Source organism: Filicampus tigris, chromosome 2, assembly GCF_054856515.1.
Source record: "Filicampus tigris isolate MCC_2025a chromosome 2, RoL_Ftig_1.0, whole genome shotgun sequence".
Lineage (NCBI taxonomy): Eukaryota > Metazoa > Chordata > Actinopteri > Syngnathiformes > Syngnathidae > Filicampus > Filicampus tigris.
The window spans coordinates 21,188,701-21,211,340 of NC_141218.1; the positions used below are offsets into that span (position 1 = coordinate 21,188,701).

The 22,640-nt window shown below is 40.3% G+C and overlaps 2 protein-coding genes across 5 annotated transcripts; one reads left to right on the top strand and one right to left on the bottom strand.

Moving 5' to 3' along the window:
• Positions 1-155: 155 nt before the first annotated feature.
• septin6 (septin 6) lies at positions 156-18,318 on the bottom strand. 3 transcript variants are annotated; one of them, XM_086017747.1, is made up of 10 exons: positions 18,064-18,315; positions 15,455-15,569; positions 12,489-12,684; positions 11,902-12,088; positions 10,161-10,322; positions 8,320-8,416; positions 7,337-7,505; positions 7,108-7,240; positions 6,815-7,005; positions 156-1,253 (listed from the first exon to the last, which is right to left on the bottom strand). In XM_086017747.1, the coding sequence occupies exons 1-10, from the start codon at positions 18,091-18,093 to the stop codon at positions 1,244-1,246; spliced, it is 1,290 nt and encodes a 429-aa protein (XP_085873873.1). In that variant the 5' UTR covers positions 18,094-18,315; the 3' UTR covers positions 156-1,243. The 3 variants fall into 3 exon arrangements, with proteins under 3 accessions (XP_085873873.1, XP_085873871.1, XP_085873872.1); XM_086017745.1 differs by lacking the exon at positions 156-1,253 and adding an exon at positions 1,543-1,668 and having other exon boundaries at positions 18,064-18,318; XM_086017746.1 differs by lacking the exon at positions 156-1,253 and adding an exon at positions 1,786-3,200 and having other exon boundaries at positions 18,064-18,316.
• A 568-nt stretch (positions 18,319-18,886) lies between these two features.
• On the top strand, positions 18,887-22,602 carry pttg1 (PTTG1 regulator of sister chromatid separation, securin). 2 transcript variants are annotated; one of them, XM_086017751.1, is made up of 6 exons: positions 18,887-19,043; positions 19,235-19,291; positions 19,369-19,508; positions 21,944-22,016; positions 22,091-22,231; positions 22,391-22,602. In XM_086017751.1, exons 2-6 carry the CDS (start codon positions 19,240-19,242, stop codon positions 22,471-22,473), a joined length of 489 nt encoding a protein of 162 aa, XP_085873877.1. In that variant the 5' UTR covers positions 18,887-19,043; positions 19,235-19,239; the 3' UTR covers positions 22,474-22,602. The 2 variants fall into 2 exon arrangements, with proteins under 2 accessions (XP_085873877.1, XP_085873878.1); XM_086017752.1 differs by lacking the exon at positions 19,235-19,291.
• The last annotated feature ends 38 nt before the right edge of the window (positions 22,603-22,640 follow it).

Genomic DNA, 22,640 nt, shown 5'->3' on the forward strand with positions numbered 1-22,640 from the left:
GGTACAGTACACCAGTACTAGCACTAGAGTAAACAATGCTTTCTTTTTTTCTAATTTTATTTTTAATGCCAAAATCAAACTAACATTTTAACAGAATAGGACATTCAGTCATAAGCAAGTAAATTTTGTTAAACAATAATGACAAAAACGTAACATTTCTGGTTCTTTTTTTTTTTTATTGAAAATGTACATGAATGGAATTAAACTTAGGCAAGATATTGAATTATTGGTCAAGGGTTTCTGACAATATGATGAGGGAATACTAGAAAAATGTTTCTTCTGACACCAAAAATGTTACTTCGCACCGGCACCCAAGAGCATAGATCATAAACAACAAGTCTTCAATGCACTTCAATACACAAAATATATCCTTATAAATTATATAAATGCATGGGTATTCTTTGTTTTGTTTTTTTAATACTCCCACCTGGATTCACTTGAACTCCATTTTATAGCAATATTTGGCAACATAAAGGAGCTGAAATTATAGGATTTAACAAATTCATATCATTTGCACCATTTGGAGGAAATGGGAAAAGAGTTATTTAGGGCACTGAAAACAAGCAGGTCAAGCAGGTAAAGAAATTGTTTTATAAATGCATGCGAAATATTGAATACGGAAGGCTGGTGAATATTAAAGCATGTATCAAAAAGGCCTTTTCATGTGACCTCCATGGTATTCATCAGTGGGATGTAAACATCGGAACCATCAAAAGAAGTGCTAATATTTTTATATTGCTTTGGCATAGTGATGAGTTCAATTTGGTGATTTTTTTTTAATTACAATGTACACCAATCCTTTTAGGTCATGTTTTAGTTAGCAGGTCCCTATACTTCCATGATTTGCAGAGGCCTTTCATTTAACATTGACGAGTGGATTTTAACTGTCCAATCTGCCCTGCCAGCCCATGTTCAAGATCAGAAATGGGGAACCTTTTACATTACTTCTTAAATATTTGTTGTGAGCATTTTAGGGGGTAAATGGTTGGATCTTTTTAACTCCAATTCCTCAACAGGCACTGTAGGTCCCCCACCCCAGGTTCAGAGTGTCACAAGGTGGGTCAGAGATACCATGCGAGTCCACAATAAGCCCATGTTTGACAAAAAGGAGATGATGTAAAGGGAGAGAAGAAGAAGGAGGGAAAAAAAAGATCAATACAGCAGCAGGGGCAACAGAAGAGGTAAAGGGTGCTTAGTTGTTGCTGAAGCTGCCATCGCCCCCTCTTCAGATGGTCAAGACACATTAAAAGAAGCTACAAAGAGAAAGACAAAGAAAGATGTAGATGTTAGAGAAGCAAAAATGGCATCTGGTATCAGGGAAAGAGTTTGGTTAGAATGCATTAAAATTCAAAACGTGACAGAAAATGACATCAGTGAGTGAATACATTTCAATGTTTTGCTATTCCTAAATGATCAAAAAAAAAATAATGTGAAGCATGCAAATCATCATCTCAGTTTAAGTGGAAGAAGTTAGAGTACAAGTGGTGGCAAAGAGGGAATTAAAAGAACAGTGGGGGGGGGGGGGGGGGGGGCGGGGGTTTGGGGCGTCCATTGTATTCAAAAGAAGGGGAAAAATAAAAGAAATAAGGACAGGGTCCCACAAAACTGGTGGCATTTGAGGAAGGTCCCTTAAAGCTGGGAACCTACTCAGTGCAGAGCCAGGGAGAACTGCAAAGGAAATACACACAAACCAGTAAACTGAGGAACATGGAAGGCCAAGGTCTCTGCTCTTGAGAGAAATCAACTGTAAATGATAATATACAAATCATGAACAAGATTCTGTCCTAACATCTTGGTGAGAACTGCCTTTATTTCCTCTGTAGACAAATAACTCCAAAAACTAAAACCAGCACAAACGTGACCACTGACTTCTAAAATGTGCCATTATAAAAATACGCAGAAACATAAACAAAAAAAGAGTAACAATTGCACTGACAACTTACATACATATTTCATCACATTTGTGTATAAAAAAACAAAAAGTGCAAATATGACAGCTAATACAAAAATATGCATAAAACACATGACAGTCAATGAGGTATGGGGAGAAGTGGAAAAGACATAAGTCCAAGCAAAACACTCATTGTGTATGTGTCTGAGATTATTACTACGTACGTCTAGTCTCTTATGGCACATTTTGGCACTGAACTCTGGCTAATGCGAAGACAGCATCAAAGTCTAATTTGATGTTTAGAAGCTTTAATAGCTCACCCGCTAGTTGCCTTTTGTCACCAAGCAGGCTTTGAACATTAACTTTTTACTTTCTCCAAGGCCGGCCTTTGGTGGTTTAGGTTAGACTAGAGTCAAGTAACACTGGAAAACAAGAGATGAACAGAACATGACAATCTTAAAGAACAAGGAAACTGCTTAATTATATCTATTATTTTTCAGCCAGTGAGAAAAATCAGTAAAATCTCTACTATTTTCTTGTTATATTGCAACTTGTATTCTTGTAAAATTACCACTTTATTGTCTGAGAACCGTGATTTTTTTCCCCCTCATTATATGCATTTTCTCTTGTCTTTCTTGTTAAACAACCATTTGTTTTCTCTTGCAACATTAGGAATATTTGCAAAGCCTACAAAATCCCCTCTCTTTAATTTTACATTTTTTTAGTTTCGGAGTGGCCCTAAAAATAATATGCGGTATGTAATTAAAGAAAGTAAAGCCTTTTTACAGTATTTATTCCTACCATACACCTTGATTATAATTGAAATGTCACTTTTCAACTACCGGTACTATCACAATGTACTTACCATTATTTCCCCCCCGCACCCAAACACTAAAACATAACAAAGTCACTAATTTCGGAACTCTTGTGTTTAAATATGAAGCTTTAACTGTGTTTGTTCTTTTCAGGCGACATCTGAGGTGTGTTTCGCTTGAGCTTTGTTACATTTCTGCCCATTACACCACGGTCATGTTGTGTGTTAATATGGAAAATAAAAAGCACACTCCACACGCCATGCAAGAAAGTCACTAGAAAAATAAAGAAGTGTGGAATGTATCTTGTATACAAAAAAAATTAAAAAGAAACATAATTAGAGTGGTGTGTTTAAAAAGGAGTCCAACTGAGCAACGCCCAGGATTGAGGGCATTTTCGGGGCGGGGGGGGGGACATTGGGGAGGGGTTCACTGTAAGGGACGATCATTCACAGCAGGGTGGCCACAAGGGAGAACTTTTCTACAGGAATCCTTCTCTGGAAATAAGAGAGAAGGACCGTTACTGCTTTGCTGCATAAACACGTAACATCTGTGACATCATCATTAATGGCCAGCTGGCAATCACCGGAGATCTGAAGCGTGAGATCTAATTTTGGACCTGTTTTGTGTGTTCCTTGAGAGCTGCATGCAGCAGAGGTCCCCAACCGTTTTGCACCACGGACTACTTTCACATAGAGCATTATTTTGACGGATCGGCATACAAGCAAATAAAAACAAATGATGACGAAAGCAACTCACATTACATTGAATGTACAGTATTTGTTGTAAGTAGCAGCCCTGTGCTTGTTTCTATTCAACGAGCCGGTACAATTTGGGGAGGAAAAGACACCCAAGTGTAATAAAAATATGGCCAGTATGCTCAGTAATTTTGTTTTGGTCGCTGTCATGGCAGAAAATCCCGCTTCACCAAGGCAGGATGTTGAAAAGGGAATATGATAAGATAAGCTTTAATAGTCCCGATATGGGGACATTTGCGATCCCTGCTGTTGTCCCTAAACAAAACAGCCCTACAAACATGGCCGGGCCCTGAGGCTGCTCGCTGTTCTGGCATGACCCTTTTGAAGGGCTCTTTGTGTGAAAGGCAGGGGCGGGCAAGAGAACGGCTTCTCCACAAAAAGGAGACTTTTGTGAATCCGAGGACGACAGATGTTGCGACCAAATGATGAAGTGGCTGATTTAGAAGCTAGAGCGTGAGCGATAAACACGGTCAATTTACATGGAGGGCTGTTGTGGCGAGTTGGTGTTTGATTAAATTGTGGCATGATGGGTCAGGTCTTACCAGAACAGAGTGCCTAAAGCAGCATGCATCAAGTGTAGGAGCAGTTAACCGGAAAATATGATGGATGCGACATGGGTGATACATGCACTTATATTTTGACATCCACACTACAAGCAGCACTCAATAACTGTGACCTATTGGAAGTGATGTACCAGAACACAAATTGTACGTACAGTAAAACCTCTACCGTTGAATGCAATCCATTTCGGGGCAATCATTTTTGGGGATTTAGAATCATTTCTTCAGATAGGGAATAACAGATGTTGGAATAAACCGTGGCAGCATGGAGAAATTGTGGTGGTTAATCGATTCTCAGACCCACTCCGGCTTTCTCCAACATTTCAAAAATGTGTGTTAGGTTAATTGAAGAATCTAAATTGTCCATATTGTGAATGTGAGTATAAATGGTTGTTGGGCTATGTGACTGACTGCCGACTAGTCCTGGGTTGTACCTGCTCTTGCCCAAGTCAGCTGGGATAGGATCCAGCTTACCCATGATCCTAATGAGGATAAAGCACGATGGAAAGTGGATGCAAAATCAGTTGCAGGGTCAAATTGTCTGCATCATATGACCTACGGCAGCTGTAGAATATTTAAGAACCATTTTGACATCCTTATACGAGTGTAAAAATAATTGAACCACTGTTAATATTAAAGCAATAACAGATTTTCTGTGTTGCGTAACATGATACATTCAAGCTCGACATTTTGTTGTGCCATTAGCGGCATCTTTCTCTGAAAATTCTGGGTTGAATTCTGAATTCAACAATTGTAGAATTTTGTATTTCAAAGTTCGTCTTTCCCTCTCATCCTTCTTCTATTACCATTCCTTGTTAAAGTCAGTCTTTTTGGAATTTGTGTCATAAAAAGGCACTAAAAGACAAAAGACTGAAAGACTGAAAATTTGTGAATACATTTTCTTAATTGACTGCAAGAAAATAGCCTGTACTGTATCTATTATCATTATCATATAATTCTTATATTATATAATAATATATCGTCGCTGCCCTATGAAAAACACTTACCGGTATGTCCATTATTTTCAATTTTCTTATTTTTACGTGAATGGTGTTTCTGCATTACAGACATCGCATTAATGTGATTTTTTTCCCCCAAAATTGGACATAAGTGTTTTTCACAGGACAGCGACAATATACAGTATTATATTGTGATAATAAATATTATAATAATATTTTCAAATGAAAGAAAGAGTCCTGAACAATCAGAAAGAGATTTTATATATAGAAATACAGATAATAAATATTATCCATCCATTATCGATACGGCTTATCCTCACAAGGGTCGCAGATGTGCTGGAGCCTATCCCAGCTGTCTTCAGTAGGCGGGGGACACCCTGAATTGTTTGCCAGCCAATCGCACTGCACACAGAGACAAACAAACATCCACACTCACACGTAGGGGCAATTTAGAGTGTCCCATCAACTTACCATGAATGTTTTTGGAATGTGGGAGGAAACCGGAGTACCCGGAGAAAACCCACGCAGGCACGGGGAGAACATGCAAACTCCACACAGGGAGGCCGAGGCCGGGATCGAACCCACGACCTCTGAACTGTGAGGCGGACGTGCTAACCAGTCGACCGCCGCGCCGGCAATAAATATTATAATAATATTTATTATTATAATAGAAAAAAATTAATGTTTTATGTAATATTTATTATCTTCTCTGTATTTCTACATATAAAATCTCTCTCTGATTGTTCAGAACTCTTTCTTTCATTTGATGCGCATTAGCAGAGCAAACCAGTTGAGGCTGAGCCTCTGCTGGTTTCAACAGTTTTGTCGCTAACTGCATCAGGACTTGATTACTCAATTCCAAACAATTGACCAATTCTTGACAATTAATGGATTGTTAAGCCCATTCCTTGTATGACATCAGATGTATTCAACTTAAGAGGCATCACTGTACAAATAGAAAATGTTGAAATTGGTGGTAGTGGGAATTTTAGGATTAACAGCAGTGTTATGGAAGATGAATATTCTTGCTGATGTTTAGAAAGAGGTCTATGAGGTTAAAAGCAGCAAAAAGATGTGTTCTCAGTGCAAGTGTTTTCTTCCTTTGCTAACGCACACAGCATTCAAAACAGCGTCAATGATAAGACAAACATGATACTTGAGTTCATCTGGTTCAAATGAGCGCTTCTAAGCAAGCATAACAAAAAACATGTTGTAATGAACCACACATAAGGGGGTTAAATGGAAACATTGAGCTGACAACCAGTATCTGCTTGCACAAATCAAGGGGGCGTCGTTAAGTTTATGATGTGTGTTGGGACATAAGCAACATTTATTGTGGCGAGGTATTCAGAGCAAGTCAGGTTTCTGCTGATTTGGGAATAAATGTCCTCTTAACATGAAAGCTTCAGAAAGCATTTGGCGCTCTGAAAAATCCAGAGTGTGGATTAAAATAGAACAAATAACAGGCTTCTTGTTAATGAGCAGAGACAAAGAAGGCACACTGAGGACTTGGTGACATAAGAGGGGCTCATTAAAATTAAACCCTAGTAAATTGGACATCCACTTACAACATCGAGAGACTACATGGACACGTGTATTGAGACACACTTGTGAATCAATTAATTTATCAGTTGGGTATCGGTTGGACTCTTCAACTGCCCCCTGAGTCTGAACACTTCACACTATTTGCCCTACTGTTTACAATGTTTGGGGAAAGGCTTTTCTTTTTCCGTGTACGAGGCAGCATCAAGCCCTGACCTCAACCCTATTGAACACCTAGAAGTTGAATTACAACACATGTTTCAAGTTGTGCTGTTAGAATGGAGACACTTACTTCTTCTTCTCTTTGTCCCGCTTGAGCGTAGTGGAGCCCCCGGCCTGCTGGGCTTGATTCTGCAAGAGCTCGGTGGCAGTCTTTTTCTGTTTGAATGTGTTGAGCTCGTCGTCCAGGGACTTCTTCTTGTCCTCCAGCTTCTTCTTTTCATCCTGGTGCAGTTTCTTCAAGCGGTCAAATTTCTCGTGTAGCTATATGGGGCAGCGATGAAGGAATTGTGTGTCATAAAAGGACAATAAAACTGTGAGATGAGCCCTGTGAAATAACGGTAGCAGCGGGTTAGCGATGCCAACCTCTTTCTCTGCTTCCTTGAGCTCCGCCTCCTTCTCTTTGACCCTCTGGACGAACATTTGGCGCATTTCTTCTTCCTTCTTTTGCAGCTCGCCCATGAACTCGTTTCTCTTTGCTTCGTATGTCTCCTGCAGGCTAGCACCGGAGAAAAAGAGATGAGAGTTGATGATGAAGGGCTTGACTCAAGATGGAGGGAAAAAAAATAATAGAAATGATCCTAGAGTGTGGCACCTGAAGGGCTTGCTGTCAGGGTCGGTGTCCTTGAAGCCCATCTCCTCCAACTTGCAGCGGCGGTAGAGCTCATAGTGGCGCGTATGCGTCTGCTCCCGCAGGTCCTCCATGTTCACCCGGATCAGCATTTCTCGCAGTTTGACAAAGTCACAGTGATTCTCGTTCTCCACTGTGGGAGACGTGCCGAATAAGTAGAGCATTAACAACTGTACAGATGCAGGAGAAGCAAGAAAGAGACCGTATCAAATTCTACCTCTCTCTACTGAGCTAGTGTGTGAAACCATGCGAGTACATGTGCATGCAAAACCCATGACCCAACGTCACAAAAAGCCTCTGGCTAGAAACATTCAACCATACAATCTGTTAATTTTTTTATCACACTGTAGGGTAAGAAAGGAGAGGAATAGGTTCATGACTTTTAAAAGCATTTTTACACCTCTTTAGGCAATCAGTGCAGGAAATGAAGCATTATTTACCCTGGAGGTTCATGTAAAAAAATGTCTTAAACAAGGCAAACCTGGTGAAATAATTAGGACATTTAAAAGGGGGGACAGGTTGTGTTTAATTGACATAATAATGTTAAGTGAGTTCTTTACACATGGCGTCTTTATTGGCTGTAAATAGGTTGTGTTTTGACTTTTTTTGAGTTGATACGTCAACTCTGTCAGGCTGCTGAAGGGGGTGGATGGTTTATAAAGAAGGAAGACCTCCAAATTAATGCTTGAAACTTGAACTTTGCCTGAAATTTCACATGTTCCAAAGGGGCAAATAAACTAGTGTGGCCGCTCAGTGCTTGCAACTCATTGTTATGGAAGGCCCAACAAGTCAATTAAAATCAATTGAAAGTCCATTAGTGTCATGTGCTGTAACAGCTTAACATGCTGAATGAGCTTGTACAAGCCGTAGGATGAAAAGGGCGGCGCGGACGGATGGCAGGGAGCACGCTGCCATTTCCGGCGAGACAGGAAGTGAGGCTGCCTTACCCTGCACCGTGCCCCAGGGATACTGGCGGGCCTTCACCATCTTGTTCCCGATCTTCACCTCCTCCGTGCTGCCCACCACGGCAAAGGGCAAATGGCTCTGTGGAGTTGAATGAGACTCAAATGAGCGTTGGCCCACTGCCAACTTCCTTATCCCAAGAGAACGGTGAATAACCCAAACACAGATGACTATATAAACAGATAAGTGTGCTTTGAGGCTATGTCCACGTGTACACTGGTGGTTTTAATTTTTTTTTTCACACATACTCATCCAGCTACACCACATGAAAAAAACATCAACAGACACTTATAACAACCAGCGCATGCAAGGTGTACAGGACTACCTGGAAAAGACAAAATAACAATTCTGGCTCAAGAGCCCCTTTCGCGCTGCCCATTAAAGAAGAAGTCAACCCCAAAATGTTCTTTACAATAATATGTTCTATGCGCCTCCGCTAGTCTAAACATGACATTGGTTTTCAGCCATCTCGGGGGGCGGCCATTTTGCCACTTTCTGTCAATCGAAAATGACGTCAAAGTTGCTCAGGGCTCAGGTAATGACCAATCACAACTCACCTCTTTTCTGAAGCTGCGCCATGATTGGTCGTTACCTGAGTAACTGTGATATCATTTTCAGTTGACGGCAAGTCACAAAATGGCCGCCCCCTGAGATGGAAAAAACGGGTGGCTTTTACTACTTAACTCATATTCCGCAAACACAATGTCAATCAGAATGCCGTGTTTAGACTAGTGGGGCTGCATAGACATTATTATTCTACAGAATTTTATTGGGATGTCTCCCCCTTTAAAGATGTCGCTTTTACGCATTTTTTCTGTGTCACTATTCTGAAGAATGGAGGGACGCATCCAACATGGCAATTTTCCCTTTGAGCCTTCTAAGGCAGTGTCAGAGCTATAACGTATGCTGTTTTGCTGGGCTCTGTGAAACAGGAACAGGTGGGTAAATGCTGGATCTGCTCTTCTGGCTCTGAAGTAGTAATTCTTTGACATCTCAGGGTGAAAGAGACCTGTTATGAAATGAATGGCTAAAACAATACTGTTTTTAATCTGTCACTGTCCAACAAATAGTTTACACCTTACACCAGATTCTGTCGCTGACATACAGTAGTGACGGGATACCACGTTGCTGTGTGAAAGTGCACACACTATTTCGCTGGGGCATATGCCCATCTCAAGTCATTGGGTAAGCGCACCATGTGTAAGAGGCCACCGGATGTAAAAGTGACGTTCATCGTAAATATCGGGGTTCAATATTAAGTTAGCCAAACAATAAACAAGAAGAATGTATAGATAATGGATGGATGGATGGATGTACAATTGTAATAAGATAACAGTGAGGTATCATAAAAAGCAGGACAGATGTTTTTTTTTGTTTTGTTTTTTTTTAAATCATGTTTTCCTCATCTGCACTTAAATGTTGAAAAGACTCTTGGGAAGTCTTCCCCTCAAGGACGGTGCTTTCCACAAAGTTTGTTTTCAGTGACCTAAAAAACACACCATAACGTGTTTTTTAAAAATACCTCTTTGTGTAGAAATGGCCTGGGAGGAAAATATTGTCCTCATCTAGACCTACTCCCCGAACTGATTGCGTTCCTCCTTGCACACGCATACCACCTTAGCCTTTACAGACGTAATGAGAAGTGAAATCAGCTGTTCTTCTAAGTGTTTTTGACTAATGTGTGAGAAAGATGAGACCATTTTCCCAAAGTGTCAGCTCTGAGCTGCCTGACAATCTACAGTGACAACGACGCACGGGGTGGCTCACTGACAGCTTGAGTGGTAACAGACGCTCCACATTCTAAACTGTATCCCGTGCGACTTACGTTCATGGTGGAGTTGATCTCGGCGACTGAGTCGTCGTCGGTCGGGAACTGGTAGATCTGCACGCCGTTGCTGACCAGCTCACTGGTGATTTTGATCTTGAACTTGGCCAGCTCGCTCTTGGAGATGGCGTCGGACTTGGCAACGATTGGGATGATGTTGACCTTGGGGTTGAGAGAAGACCACAGTAGCTATTATAACACTGTTAGACGGGACAACATTGAGGATTTCAGCCAAATACAGCTGATTTTTTTTCTCGCTTGAGTAAAAACGTGCCTTGCTAGTATTACATTACATTGAATCTATAAGAAACCATAACATCTTTAAAATGGAAGCAAGTGATACCAAATTGGCCTGATGTTGAGTCAACAGTCAAACACAACAGTGGGTGATGTAAAAACATGTCTTTTGCACCCATACTGTTCAGAGGTTAAATTTTGTAAAAGACCAAGGCAGTTCCTCATCGCTGTGAGTGTTTGTCGCAGGACACAGCTGCTCTGGCAAACGGTCGGATGGCTCGTGGGGGTCCATGCAAACGAGCCCCCAGAGGAAAGCATGTCCCAAAAAAATAGGCAGCAGTCACAGAGTTGACTACATTTCTCAGATGAGTGACACTGATGCGTCACTTGGAATGATCTGCACGCAGGCAGAAGGGCTCTCTAAACGTTGGTGAACCGTGATGTGCTACCCTCCTTGCAGCCATGTTCAACATGAAAGATAAGCATTGACACACAAATTCTACTGTACACAAAGTATATTTGTCTTATCACACTTACAGTAGTACCATAAAACAAAGGATTCAAACAACAATGCAGTAATGCCCTGCTAGCTTGTGGTTCACCTTATATGCGGTCCCACCATATTGCAGATTTTTCTGCTAAACATATTTTTTTCTGTTGAAAAAAAAAAGGATTAATTATTTTTTATTATTTTTAATAATTAAACAATAACAAAAGTTTTAATTATTTTTATTACATTATTATTAGATACGTTCTATACAATTAACGTTAGTTACATTGACCTTAATTCACTTTTAGCACCTGTCATGTGCAGTTGGAGGGAAATGAAATTTCTACTACTTTTTATTGATTCTGCTGCTGTGATGAAGATACACTTCTTACTTGAAGTGAAATCAACCCAAACATATTTTTTTCAAGAATATGTTCTACGCAGGCCCACTAGTTGAAACACGGCATTCTGATTAATATTGCGTTTGTGGAATATGAGTTAAGCAGCAAAATCCACCCCTTTGTAGCCATCTCAGGGGGCGGCCATTTTGTCAATTCTGTTGACCGAAAATGACATCACAGCTGCTCAGGGCTCGGGTAACGACCAATCACTGCTCAGCTTCAGAAAAGATGTCAGCCGTGATTGGTCGTTACCTGAGCCCTGAGCAGTTGTGATGTCATTTTCAGTCAACGGAAGTGACAAAATGGCCGCCCCAGAGACGGATAAAAATGATTCAACGGATCAACTCTTATTCCACAAACGCAATATTTATCAGAATGCCTTGTTTCAACTAGTGGGCTTGCATAGAACATATTATTGAAAAAGAATATGTTTGGGTTGAATTCCCCTCAAAGAATCCAATAATTGCATCAGTCCTCGCTTAAGGCACTACACACTAAGTGAAATGGAATTCGGGTGAATTTGGAAACCATTACGAAAATATCGGTCACATCAACTAACCACATTCTCCTTCTAAACATGAATTCAAGCGACCTCGATGAACGTGGCACTCACCTTGCTGTCAAGCTTCTTCATGGTCACCAAATCCAGGGATTTGAGCGAGTGGCCAGTGGGAGCAATGAAGTAGAGGCATGCGTGGATGCGGGTGTCGTGGTAGCTGTGTAGCGTGCGTTTTATCTTCAGCTCCTCTTGGAGATATGCTTCAAACTGGGTATCGATGAATTCCACAATGGACTTGTAGCTGGCAGGGAAACAAAGATGGTTTCTGGATGCAGAGCGTACAGTCAACCCCTGAATAGTTGCAGCTCAGCATTTGCGAATTTGCAGATTTTTACTGACAACTGACAACAATGTGTTTTTTAGTTTGCATCCGAGATGTCGTGTTTTGCCGTTTGTCCTTAAATGCATCTTGTGCACAGTCAAAAGTACAGTGAGTATGTTTCTTCTTCTCTCCAGATGCAGCCACTTGTGTAGCTTGTGTAGTCTACTTTGCAACTACAAATTTGCCTGCACTTCCAAACATTTATTATGTGTATAAACATATGAACAATTATTTGAGGGTTTGCGCTCTTCAGAGCATAGTAGCTTGGTCTCTTTGTGCAAGACCCAGTCCTGTTTCATCACATGTGCACGGAACACACCTGTCTTCTTTGTTAATCTGGTCTCCAAAGCCCACCGTGTTGACGACGGTGAGTTTGAGGCGCACGTTGCTCTCCTGCAGTTCGTAGGTATTGGACTTGAGCGTCACCCCGGGCTGGTTGTGCTGGGTGGGCTCGCCCTCGAATTTGGTGTTGAACAGCGTGTCCATCAGGGTGGACTTGCCCAGACCTGTCTCACCTAGACAACAGGATGATGAGAATATGTATAAACACAGGCACACAGCAGCAAAGCTATAACAGAAGACATTTTTAGCCCCAATTACACATTTTTATTATTTTTTTTTACAGAACAGGGAGAATTAAAAAAAAGGCGGAAAATTCCATCTTCAACAGGCAGTATAAAAGAGCTTTATGAGCTCCCCCAAAGAGATGTTTGCAAGGCCGTTTGCTTGTTTGCTAACAATTTTCCGCAATAAAAACTTCACAAATTTCCACAAATGGCTGTCTTCAGGTGTGCATGCGCGGGATAATTAAAAATCTTCAACATCTTGGCGGTGTTTCTGGATTTCTTTTTCCATTTTTAATAATTAACTAACATAGACAAGTTTAAGCATATAAAGGAGGTTGTACCTGTATCTCTGATTTTGTACAATTTGGTGGCGATCCATTGCCAAGCCTTGGTGGAGGTCAACACACTTAAAGATTTAGCGTATCTCTTTTTTTATTACAATTCGGAACGACACATCTAGTGTCTATTTATTTCAGTGGAGGTTTCTATTTGAGGATGTAATTACAATAGATATATTTTTTAAAGTAATATTTAAGATGCAAACACAATATGCATCCAAACGCAAAGAGAAGCACAGAGATAGCGAGCGGCTTGTTCGCTGATGTACTCTGATGTTCATTTGTCTCGGAGGCAGTCAGATGACTCAGTTAGCAAGCTCTGTCTATTTTTAATTCTTCACAGCCTGACCTGCCATCTACTTTACGTTGGCCCACTTTTGTAAGTTATTTCGCCATTCTCCCCAAAACGTTTTAAACTGCTACTCCGAGTCATTTTTTTTACATTTATATATTAATAGCCATTGCTAGAAAAAAATCTGCATGGGGGGGGGTCATTAAATATTTTGGCTTCCTCTTTTGCAATGCTACATCACCACCTTAAAGTGCAACTTTTTAGGCAGATATACTGTATGTTTTTTTTTAAACTCACCTTATATTTACTATAATCTGTTGTTGTGAATTTTTTTAAGACGCGTCCTTGAGAGTCTGTTTTCCGAACAAATTCCAAAATATATTAGAACCACGTTCACATCTATGGAAAATTAGTCTTAAATGAACCTGCATATTAGGTTCATTTAAGACCAATTTACCATAAATGTGAACGTGAGCGTGAATGGGGTTTTGTCTTGTCTCTTGTGATTGACTCGCGATCAGTAAAGAGTGTGCACCAGCCTCTTGTCTAAAGCCAGCTTGGATAGTCTACAGTACCCGCAACCCAAATAAGGACAAGAGCCACAGAAAATTGATGAACAGTTGGATAAATTCACCACTGCATATGTCATTTTGCTGCCACAAACAGCTTTTTTTGTGATCGACACAAAAAAACTTGATAATAGCAAAACAAATAACTACCGGTACTTTTTACAGCAAACAAAAGCCGAAGCAAGGATGCCATAAAAGACAGAAATGAAAGGAATCTCCTTGTGCTGCATTGATTAAGAGAATTAAACAATAACAGATTTCCAGAGGAAACACTCAGTGATGAGTTCAGGAACTTGTGTGCGGAATCGACACAAACCAGCCACTGTTGTTTGACTCCCTCGCCACAGACAGTCATCCATTGTTAACTAAAAGCAGAAGGACATTTAACAGTGCTTGACCTTATGCGAAGCTCAGAATATAACTCTAAATGTTTGTGCAGCACTGCGACTACACGTCCACACTAAAAATGTTAGTTCTTAATGTCAACAAGCACATAAAAATAAATTCACAGTCCACACTTGGGCTGTGGGCAAATGGATGGATGGACAATGGACAAATTTCCGTATCTTGATCTTCATGCCATATATCTAGATAACAATACGATAACAATATTACTATGGGTTCAGTGAAAAAACGAAGCATTTTAAAGAAAAAGCTAAATATCAATCAAAGGGATGTGGAAAACGCAGTTTTTTTAATTACAACTTACTGACAGTCATCAACATTAACAAAGTCAGCAATAAATCCCCCCGCCCCAAAAAATATTAAATTCACATTGTACTGCAACTGTGCTTTAACGCTAAATAATATGCTAAAACAAAAGTGCTTATTCACGTGTGTGTGTGTGTGATGTTAACTGCATCAATGTGTGTATTGCTTCGTACTAATTTTTCTATGCACATGTGCCTTGACAATTACGTAGCTTTAGTGCAAGCAATGATATCGGCACACAGGGAACGATGCTTCCGAGCCCAACTTGGACCGGACCATCTCAAAACATAAAAGTTGTTCAGTCATCCCTGCACATTTTCTTCCACTATAGATGACAGAAGGCAGACCCTCTATAGCCTCGTAGTTACTGTGAATCATTTTGTCAAGTGGTGTCCGTGAGATTTTTTTCTGATGTGAAATATGTGCCTTGGCTCAATAAAAGTTGAGAAACTTTGCCTTACATACTATATTTCTATGGCTTGATGACACACGGCTGTGTCTTCCTCATGACACAGAAATGGATTTTTCGCGTGTGACTGTGCGTCTCTCTCTCTCTCTCTCTCTCTCTCTCTCTCTTTCTTTCCTTCTCCCTGGCTCTTCCCCTCTCTTTCTCCCTCTCCCCCGCTATCCCTCATTCCATCAGATGGAGGCCATTGGCTAGCTTTAGCTGTTGATCAACTGCAAACTTGAAAGGAGGCCTGAGCTGAACATGCAGCGCAGCCCTAGTCCACAGACGCCACAGTCCACGCTGTTCAAATAGCAGCCATAATGCTGATTTTCCGATCTGTTGTCACATACCACATACTCACCGACGCAGAGGATGTTGAAACAAAATCCATGATTGACAGATTTGTTGACCAGCTGGTCTGGCATGCTATCAAAGCCAACATGGCCAGCAAGAGGTACGGCGCGGGCACCTTCTCCCTACACACAACAAACGACAAAAACATGTTAGGCGAACACCATCCTACAAAAGATTGACATCCTTTCTATCACACTTGATTAATAATTGTTAGTGTCTGTTACATATTTCCGCTGCTGACTTCCTGTTTCCTGGACTCTCAATTTTCTACCCACACAAGGAAACCACAGAGCAAGTGTGCACATTATTGTTCAATTCAACAAGGTTCACACTTTAAAGGGGAAGTCAACCTAAACATATTTTTTCCATAATATGTTCTATGCAGGCCCACTAGTTTAAATACGGCATTCTGATTAATATTGCGTTTGTAGAATTTAGATTAAGCAGCACAATGCACTGGTTTTAGCCATCACAGGAGGCAGCCATTTTGTCACTTCTGTCGACTGAAAATGACATCACGGTTCAGATGACGACCAATCATGGCTCAGCTTCAGAAAACAGGTGAGCTGTGATTGGTCATACATTATTGTTTGATTGCGGGTTTTCACTGCCTGCTGTTGATACTTGTGAAGTTACATGGGGCTTGTGTAATTTGTACCTTATGTGTAATGTATGTTATGTAGTACATGGAAATATTCTACATACATACATTAAATCAGAAATTGGGCAGTTGGACCTGCACTGTAAAATCAGCCTTCGATTGTCTGATGTGACTAATGTTGCAGCCAATAATTGTAATTGAATGAATGCGATGCCAAAGCTGATAAACAAGTCAGCAAGCATTGTACTACATTGTGTGCAGTGTCTTTCTGAAGCAAGTGTAAAAATCCCAGTTGAAACATGTGTGGGTGTGCGGATTGTAGCGGTGGTTAAAATGAGTTTTCCTGCAGCCTACGACATGGGAAAAAAAAAAAAAAAATCGCAAAGAATTTAGATTATAAGGCAAAGGGAGCAGCCATTACGCGTCCTAAGAATCCTAACATAACACAAGTGCTGCTAGGCTATGCGGTCACAGCTTTGACAGCAAAAACATTCCAAGGAGGGGAGGACAATTGGTGAAAAAGACAATTGATTATTGAGAGGACTGAAACTGGATTGAAACAGCTGCTGGATGTAAACATCCTTGAAAGTATTTCAGTTGGAAGCAGGGCAATTGCCTGGGCACCTGAGATTTTCAGGGGTCCTAAAACATCTCATAAAATTAGAATCAGCATCATATCATGTGTTAAATGCTGCCCACTTGGCATCCATTACAGCCTCAAAAGGGATCTTTCCGTCTGTGTTCTCTTTTCATTCAATGGACTATTCCATCTTCATACTGAGCATGTTGAGACTTAATTCAGGAAAAGGTTAGCACAGTAAAACAGACCTGTTGCTGGGTTGTGAGGAAAAGGAAATAGAGTAGGCAAAATAAAAATAAAAATTTTTCAATAAAAACTAACAAAGGTTTCAACCTTTTTCAATGTGGCATTGAATGTGCAAAACTGACAGCTGCCAGACACCTTTGCCAGTTGCAGTAGCACTGCTTTCAGTGTCAGCTGTGGATGTTGCAGTGGATACGAAGAATGACACGAGTGACCCTTGTCATCAAGATGTGAGAATTAAAAATGTTGATTGATGTTTTTTATCAATTACTGCAAAATATTTGAAATTATTCATTTGTTTGATAAGAATCTTTAAGAAGGATTTTTAAGTAATGAATCTAGCTCAGGGAATGTTGTCAAATTCACACTTTTTAATACTAAAGATTAATATTCAAAACAATCAGTAAAGGGATGAGGAGAGGGACATGACGTCGGTTTGCCTTGGCCCCCAGACGACTACATACACCCCTGGTTGGAAATGCAACATTCCAAAAACCCTTCCTGCCTTTCAAGACACCCACAGCCAAGTTCCACACACCAGCCAGCCGCAGAATGGGATGTCAAACTGAGAGAAACGTGCTATTCTGGGCACATTGTCTGCCTTTTTTTGCAAAGCAGCCACAGTAAAATATGTGGAGTAACATTAGACACAGGACCTTTTTTGTGCAATTTTCAGGGTTAAATACCAAGCAATTTTTTTCCGCTTACACACGCATGACAACGCCCGATTGAAAGTTGAATTGACTTGCATGAGATAACATAACGGAAATGAGCGTCGTAGCATCTCTGAAATGCGGGCGTTTAAAATGAATGGCCTCTTTACCACGGCGCTTCTTTTTTATGTTATCATTTACGCAGATTCCCATTGGTTAAAATGGACAATTTACACGGCACTTGTGCATTTTGACCAACAATAGTGTCGAACCCACACGCGCGGGCAAAAGATAATTGTGCAACGATAGCATTATTGGTACTGATAACGAAGCCCTAAAATTCGCATTGACAATTCTAGATTAGCATAATCTCAACAGGACATTTTGCCGATAAAATGAAGATAAACACAAAGGAGGGAGGCGGCTGACTAGCACACCCACTTAATTCAAAATGACAATATTTCCAATGATGCATGTTTTTGTAAGATCAGAGGGAAATAAGTCCTATTAATGTGGGTTAATTAAAACGGGCTACTCACCGCTTGCCTCGCTATCTCCGTGGACGCCATTGGTGATAGCCGTTAGCCGAGCAAGATCTCCGAGTTGAGCGGGGGAAGCTGAAGAGCTGAGGTTACACCGAAAGCTCGCCCTCTCCTTCGGCATATACCACTGCTAAAAAAACATTTAGCACGTGTTATTTTACTTATCACATTAGGTAGCACCCTAAATTCTGGTTCAGTTATCAATTAAATGTTGCATTATGTTATGACAGATCGATTATACGTTTTTACTTCATCATGAACAACTAACTTGACCGAACACTACTCACTGAACTCCCCTACGAGCAGCTTTAATGGATTCGTCCACACCGACTGGCAGTGAACCTCAGTGAATGAACATCACGAGTGGATTGATCAATCCATAAAGCAAAAAAACCTCACATACACACATCTTTTATTGCTTTTTTGTGTGAGCAGTGCCAAAATACCAATAAAAACATATTATTATTATTATTATTATTATTATTATTATTATTATTATTATTGTTATTATTATTATTCACTAATTAAGACACTATTTAATTTCATGTTTATGTCTACCTATATCGCTTGTACACTAATGGTGTAATGGTACACGTTGTATACGTTAAGTAAAGAGGAAACTATATTAAATTATCATTTTTGCAAAATATTAATAATTTGTATTTATTAAGCCAATGTTATTATGATTAATTTGTCATAATACCGTGACAATAACTTAACATAATTTTTAAAAATGGCATTAACATATAATTGACCTTTAATTTGGTGGGAAAAGAGCAAAAATTGTCACCGGAAGCGTCTTTTTTGTTCACGCCTACTCATATCCGTTTTTGCAATGTCGACCAATAGCGTCAGGGCAGCGAATTTTAAGAGGAGCCGCGATCCGTTTCATTTTCTAATCAAAACAGCTTTGCTTTTGCGAGGTCGGACTTGGAGCCCCTAACAATCCAGAGACCAGAGCCAGCACGACTACTACGGTAACGTTGCCGTCAACATCTCGAGTTTGTTTTATTTTTCGTTTTGTCACCAAACGTTTGTGACATTGTTGACTGAGCATGTTAAACGGCAATGTAGAAAGCATTGTCCAAACGGACCACTTCAAACGCGTGCTTACTGCTAATTAATGGAACTCTCGCCGTGAATGTTAACGTCTGCCCGGTTCTTCCAGATACAATGGCTCACATCACTACACAGCGTGAAAATCAAAGTCTTGCTTTCGTACCAGGTAGGAAACTTTAGCTTTAATTATGTTTAGGTGTATCTCGGCCAAGGGATCTTTAATTTAACATGTTATCTTTACAGAGATCTCATCGAAGACTCCACTGAGTGCCAAAACCATGAGAACTCCTCTGCGTACTGGTCGGAAGGCTTTCGGGGTGTTCAATGCGCAGTTGTCAACTCCTGTTGTCAATAATCAGAGGAAGAAAACGGAGAAAATTCAGGTTGGTTATGTTCTAAAAAAAAAAAGGAAAAGGGGAAACAAATCATGTGTATACTGTTTTTGAAAAAAAAGCACAATTATTTTCAAATCATTCCTTTGTTTGCTCTACATAGAGCTACATAAAACAAATTTTCTATTCGACTTTTAATAATTTAAGATGTCATCTTTTATTCGGCTAAATTATTTTAAAGTGAAACGACACAATCACTCAAACATAAAATATGTTAGATAAATAAATAAACAGCACCCAGATAACTTGTGTATAATTAAGATTGGAAATGGAGAAACACGAAGTGCCTCTGCTTTGAGCAACTGATCCAGATTCTTCTGTCAAAAATTATCTTACCCTTTTTTGGAGAATAGTCTCTCAGGAGGGACTGACATTGCTGCAATGCATGGTCTCCAGCAGTAACAGTTGAATTGGACACTGGCACCTTCATTGACATATTTTTTTTTCCCTTGCACACCCTACATCCTGCCTTTTTTGTGTTGTCGATAAATGTGCCCACTGCCCAGGCATAACTAATTTTCCTGCTGTCCCTTATTTTCTTAACTCTTTATGAGCATGTTCGTGTTGTTTCTCTTGGTTCCCTCTCACTCCTGTGTGCTGCTGCCACTTTGCCTCCATGCTGTCAGACAAATTGACAATCATGTGCGGTCTCTTTGAACTGAAGTATGAGGAAGGAGGCGGCTCTCGTCGATTCACTTCAAAGAGCGGTTTCGTCCACAACCAACACATTACTACAAAAAGCGCTTCAACCTGACAAATGTCTCGTCGAGAACATCTGACTTTTTTTCGATCTATTATGGTGCCAAGGAACAATGTCGAAGTGGATTGAAGAGCTTCATTTGCTCATTTAATCATAGGCTCATTTAATCAAAGAAGCACAGCTGTAACAAAGTGCTGTACACAAGATCCACAAAACAATCATTCTTTTCAAACTAAAATGTACAAGAATCCCCTTCACTTTACCGAACTGGACGTCCAGTGTTATTCCCTTTTTAAGCAGAGAATATAGTTTGTCTATTGCTATAACCAGAAGGCGCTTCCCGCTCAACATGGAGCCATTTGACATCGGCTCTGTGAAGAATGTGTTCTGGAGGAGATATGGAGAGGGAAAGGAGCCAGCAATTTTAAAATGGAGGACTAAATAGGAGATGTATACAGAAATATGAAGTCTCATTACGCGCCAACAGGCAAATTAACTGCAGTTTAGAAAATAGTTACTCGTATCCAAATTTCAGCTGCGGCAGCCAATGCGAATGACATCATGCTTGTGATCGCAGGATTACAATTTCAGCATCCCGGTGCACTCATCTTTGGAGAAGTCATTAATATTTCTCTCTTACCGACAAATGTGTAGACTGCAAACGGTGGGAATAAAACTCCTTTTAAATTTAAAATTAAACCTCATTTTATGCCAATGTCCAGGAAAAATCTTCAAGTAGTAGTAGGCCATCCTCATGACATGTTGGTGCCAAGGAACTGAAGTTAGTTGGAGTTTCCTTTTGGACGAGAACTGCTTTGCCACTATCCTCATGTGGCATTTATAGCCAATTAAACCTTTAAGGGGAGCCTGCCCTAAATCTTGGATTTTCACTATTTGTGATAGGGCTCAGTTCCAACCCTGGGATGGTATCATTCAAATATAAATATTTTGGGGGGAGTCGGAAGCTGACGGCCATGCAAAATGGAGAGCTCTTCTATCGCACACGCAAGGGCTTTACAATGCCTTAACCGCTAACGCAATTTGACTCCACACAAAGCTCAAATGAAATGAAGTGATGGTTCCCAACTGGAAAAACTAAGGGCACTCATACAACTTATCTTGCATGGAATGTGGTTGTTTTAGTGAGGATTATTCTGATAGTGGATGTAAAGTTGGTGTTCTGAGCACCTACAAGTCTAAGCACAATATTCTGATGCATTTGTGGGATAATTAAGCAGATGAATTGGCATGTTTTCAGCATCCAAGAAGGCTGACGTTTTATGCAGCACTGCTACCTGCTGTCATCTGAAATGCTGTCCACGGGCCCACATTGCAAATACCATGTCTGACCTGTTTTCTGGGTTTGATCACCTAGGTTAACAATGCAAGCAGAGGGAGCTTGAGTCAATTTCAGTTGACAGCAGAGGGCAGTAGAATGTCAAAATGGCCCTTTGAATGAAAAGGGCAGATGAATGTAATTATTTCACCAACGGAATACAAACCTGAATGCAAAGTTTAGACTAATGCTGGAATAGGAGCATATTGAAAAGATTTAATTGTATTCCCCTTCAAATATGTATCCCAGCAACAGTAAGTTCCCCATTAAGAGTGAACCTTCAATTTTGTAAATGCCCATCAAATGTTTACGACTCAGATTTGTGCTATTTTGCAACCTTAGTTTTATTCCAAGTACATGTTTGAAGTATTGTGGTGTTGCGCCCAACAGGAAGTCAAACATGCAGCTCAGAAGAAAGAGGACTATCCAGAGATTGAGGAGATGTTCCCCTATGATCCAATGGGTAACTGTCTTTTTAAAGACTGTATAAAAACAGAGGAGCGTATTTGCATTCACACAGTTTTCCCCCAAATTCAGAGTTTGAGGAATACAGCATTGAGGATTTCACTCCCTTTGGTAGTTTGGATTTCCCCCAAACACCCCTCTCGGCAGAAGACCAGTATGATTACATACCTCCGCTACCAAGCCTGGCACCTGTGAGAATGCCAGACCTCTCAGGTAATAAGTATCATATATTGATAAACGTAGAGAACTTCTAGTTCACTTAAGAACTTCCACTGTATCATGATCTTAGGATGTTTTTTTTTTTTAAATAAAGATGTGAAGTGGCTTAATCCACAGCTACTTTGTGTGATGTAACGGATTAATTTCTTTCAGATGGCTGCACTGAGTTGGACTCATTCCTCAAAACGATTGACGAGCTGACCATTGAGATTCCCCCTGAGCCTGACACTGACTGACATGTTCAAATGCAGCTTTCTACTATTCATAGTTTCTTTTAGTTGGAATGTTTTAAATCGTTGCTGATTATCTTTGTGTAACCTTAAAGTGGTGAAATAAAATAAAAGATTCGTTTCCTCGTTTTGCAATCCATCAGTGGTCACGTGACATACTCCCGCTTTGAGAT

Coding starts and splice junctions, on each gene's coding strand:
- septin6 (XM_086017745.1), bottom strand. CDS start 18,093: ATGGCGTCCACGGAGATAGCGAGGCAAGCG. Junction 12,089..12,488: donor CAGATTAACAAAGAAGACAG/GTGTGTTCCGTG, acceptor TTTCCCTGCCAG/CTACAAGTCCATTGTGGAAT. Junction 7,241..7,336: donor CCTGACAGCAAGCCCTTCAG/GTGCCACACTCT, acceptor CTCCGGTGCTAG/CCTGCAGGAGACATACGAAG.
- pttg1 (XM_086017751.1), top strand. CDS start 19,240: ATGGCTCACATCACTACACAGCGTGAAAATCAAAGTCTTGCTTTCGTA. Junction 19,509..21,943: donor AGAAAACGGAGAAAATTCAG/GTTGGTTATGTT, acceptor TGCGCCCAACAG/GAAGTCAAACATGCAGCTCA. Junction 22,232..22,390: donor GAGAATGCCAGACCTCTCAG/GTAATAAGTATC, acceptor AATTTCTTTCAG/ATGGCTGCACTGAGTTGGAC.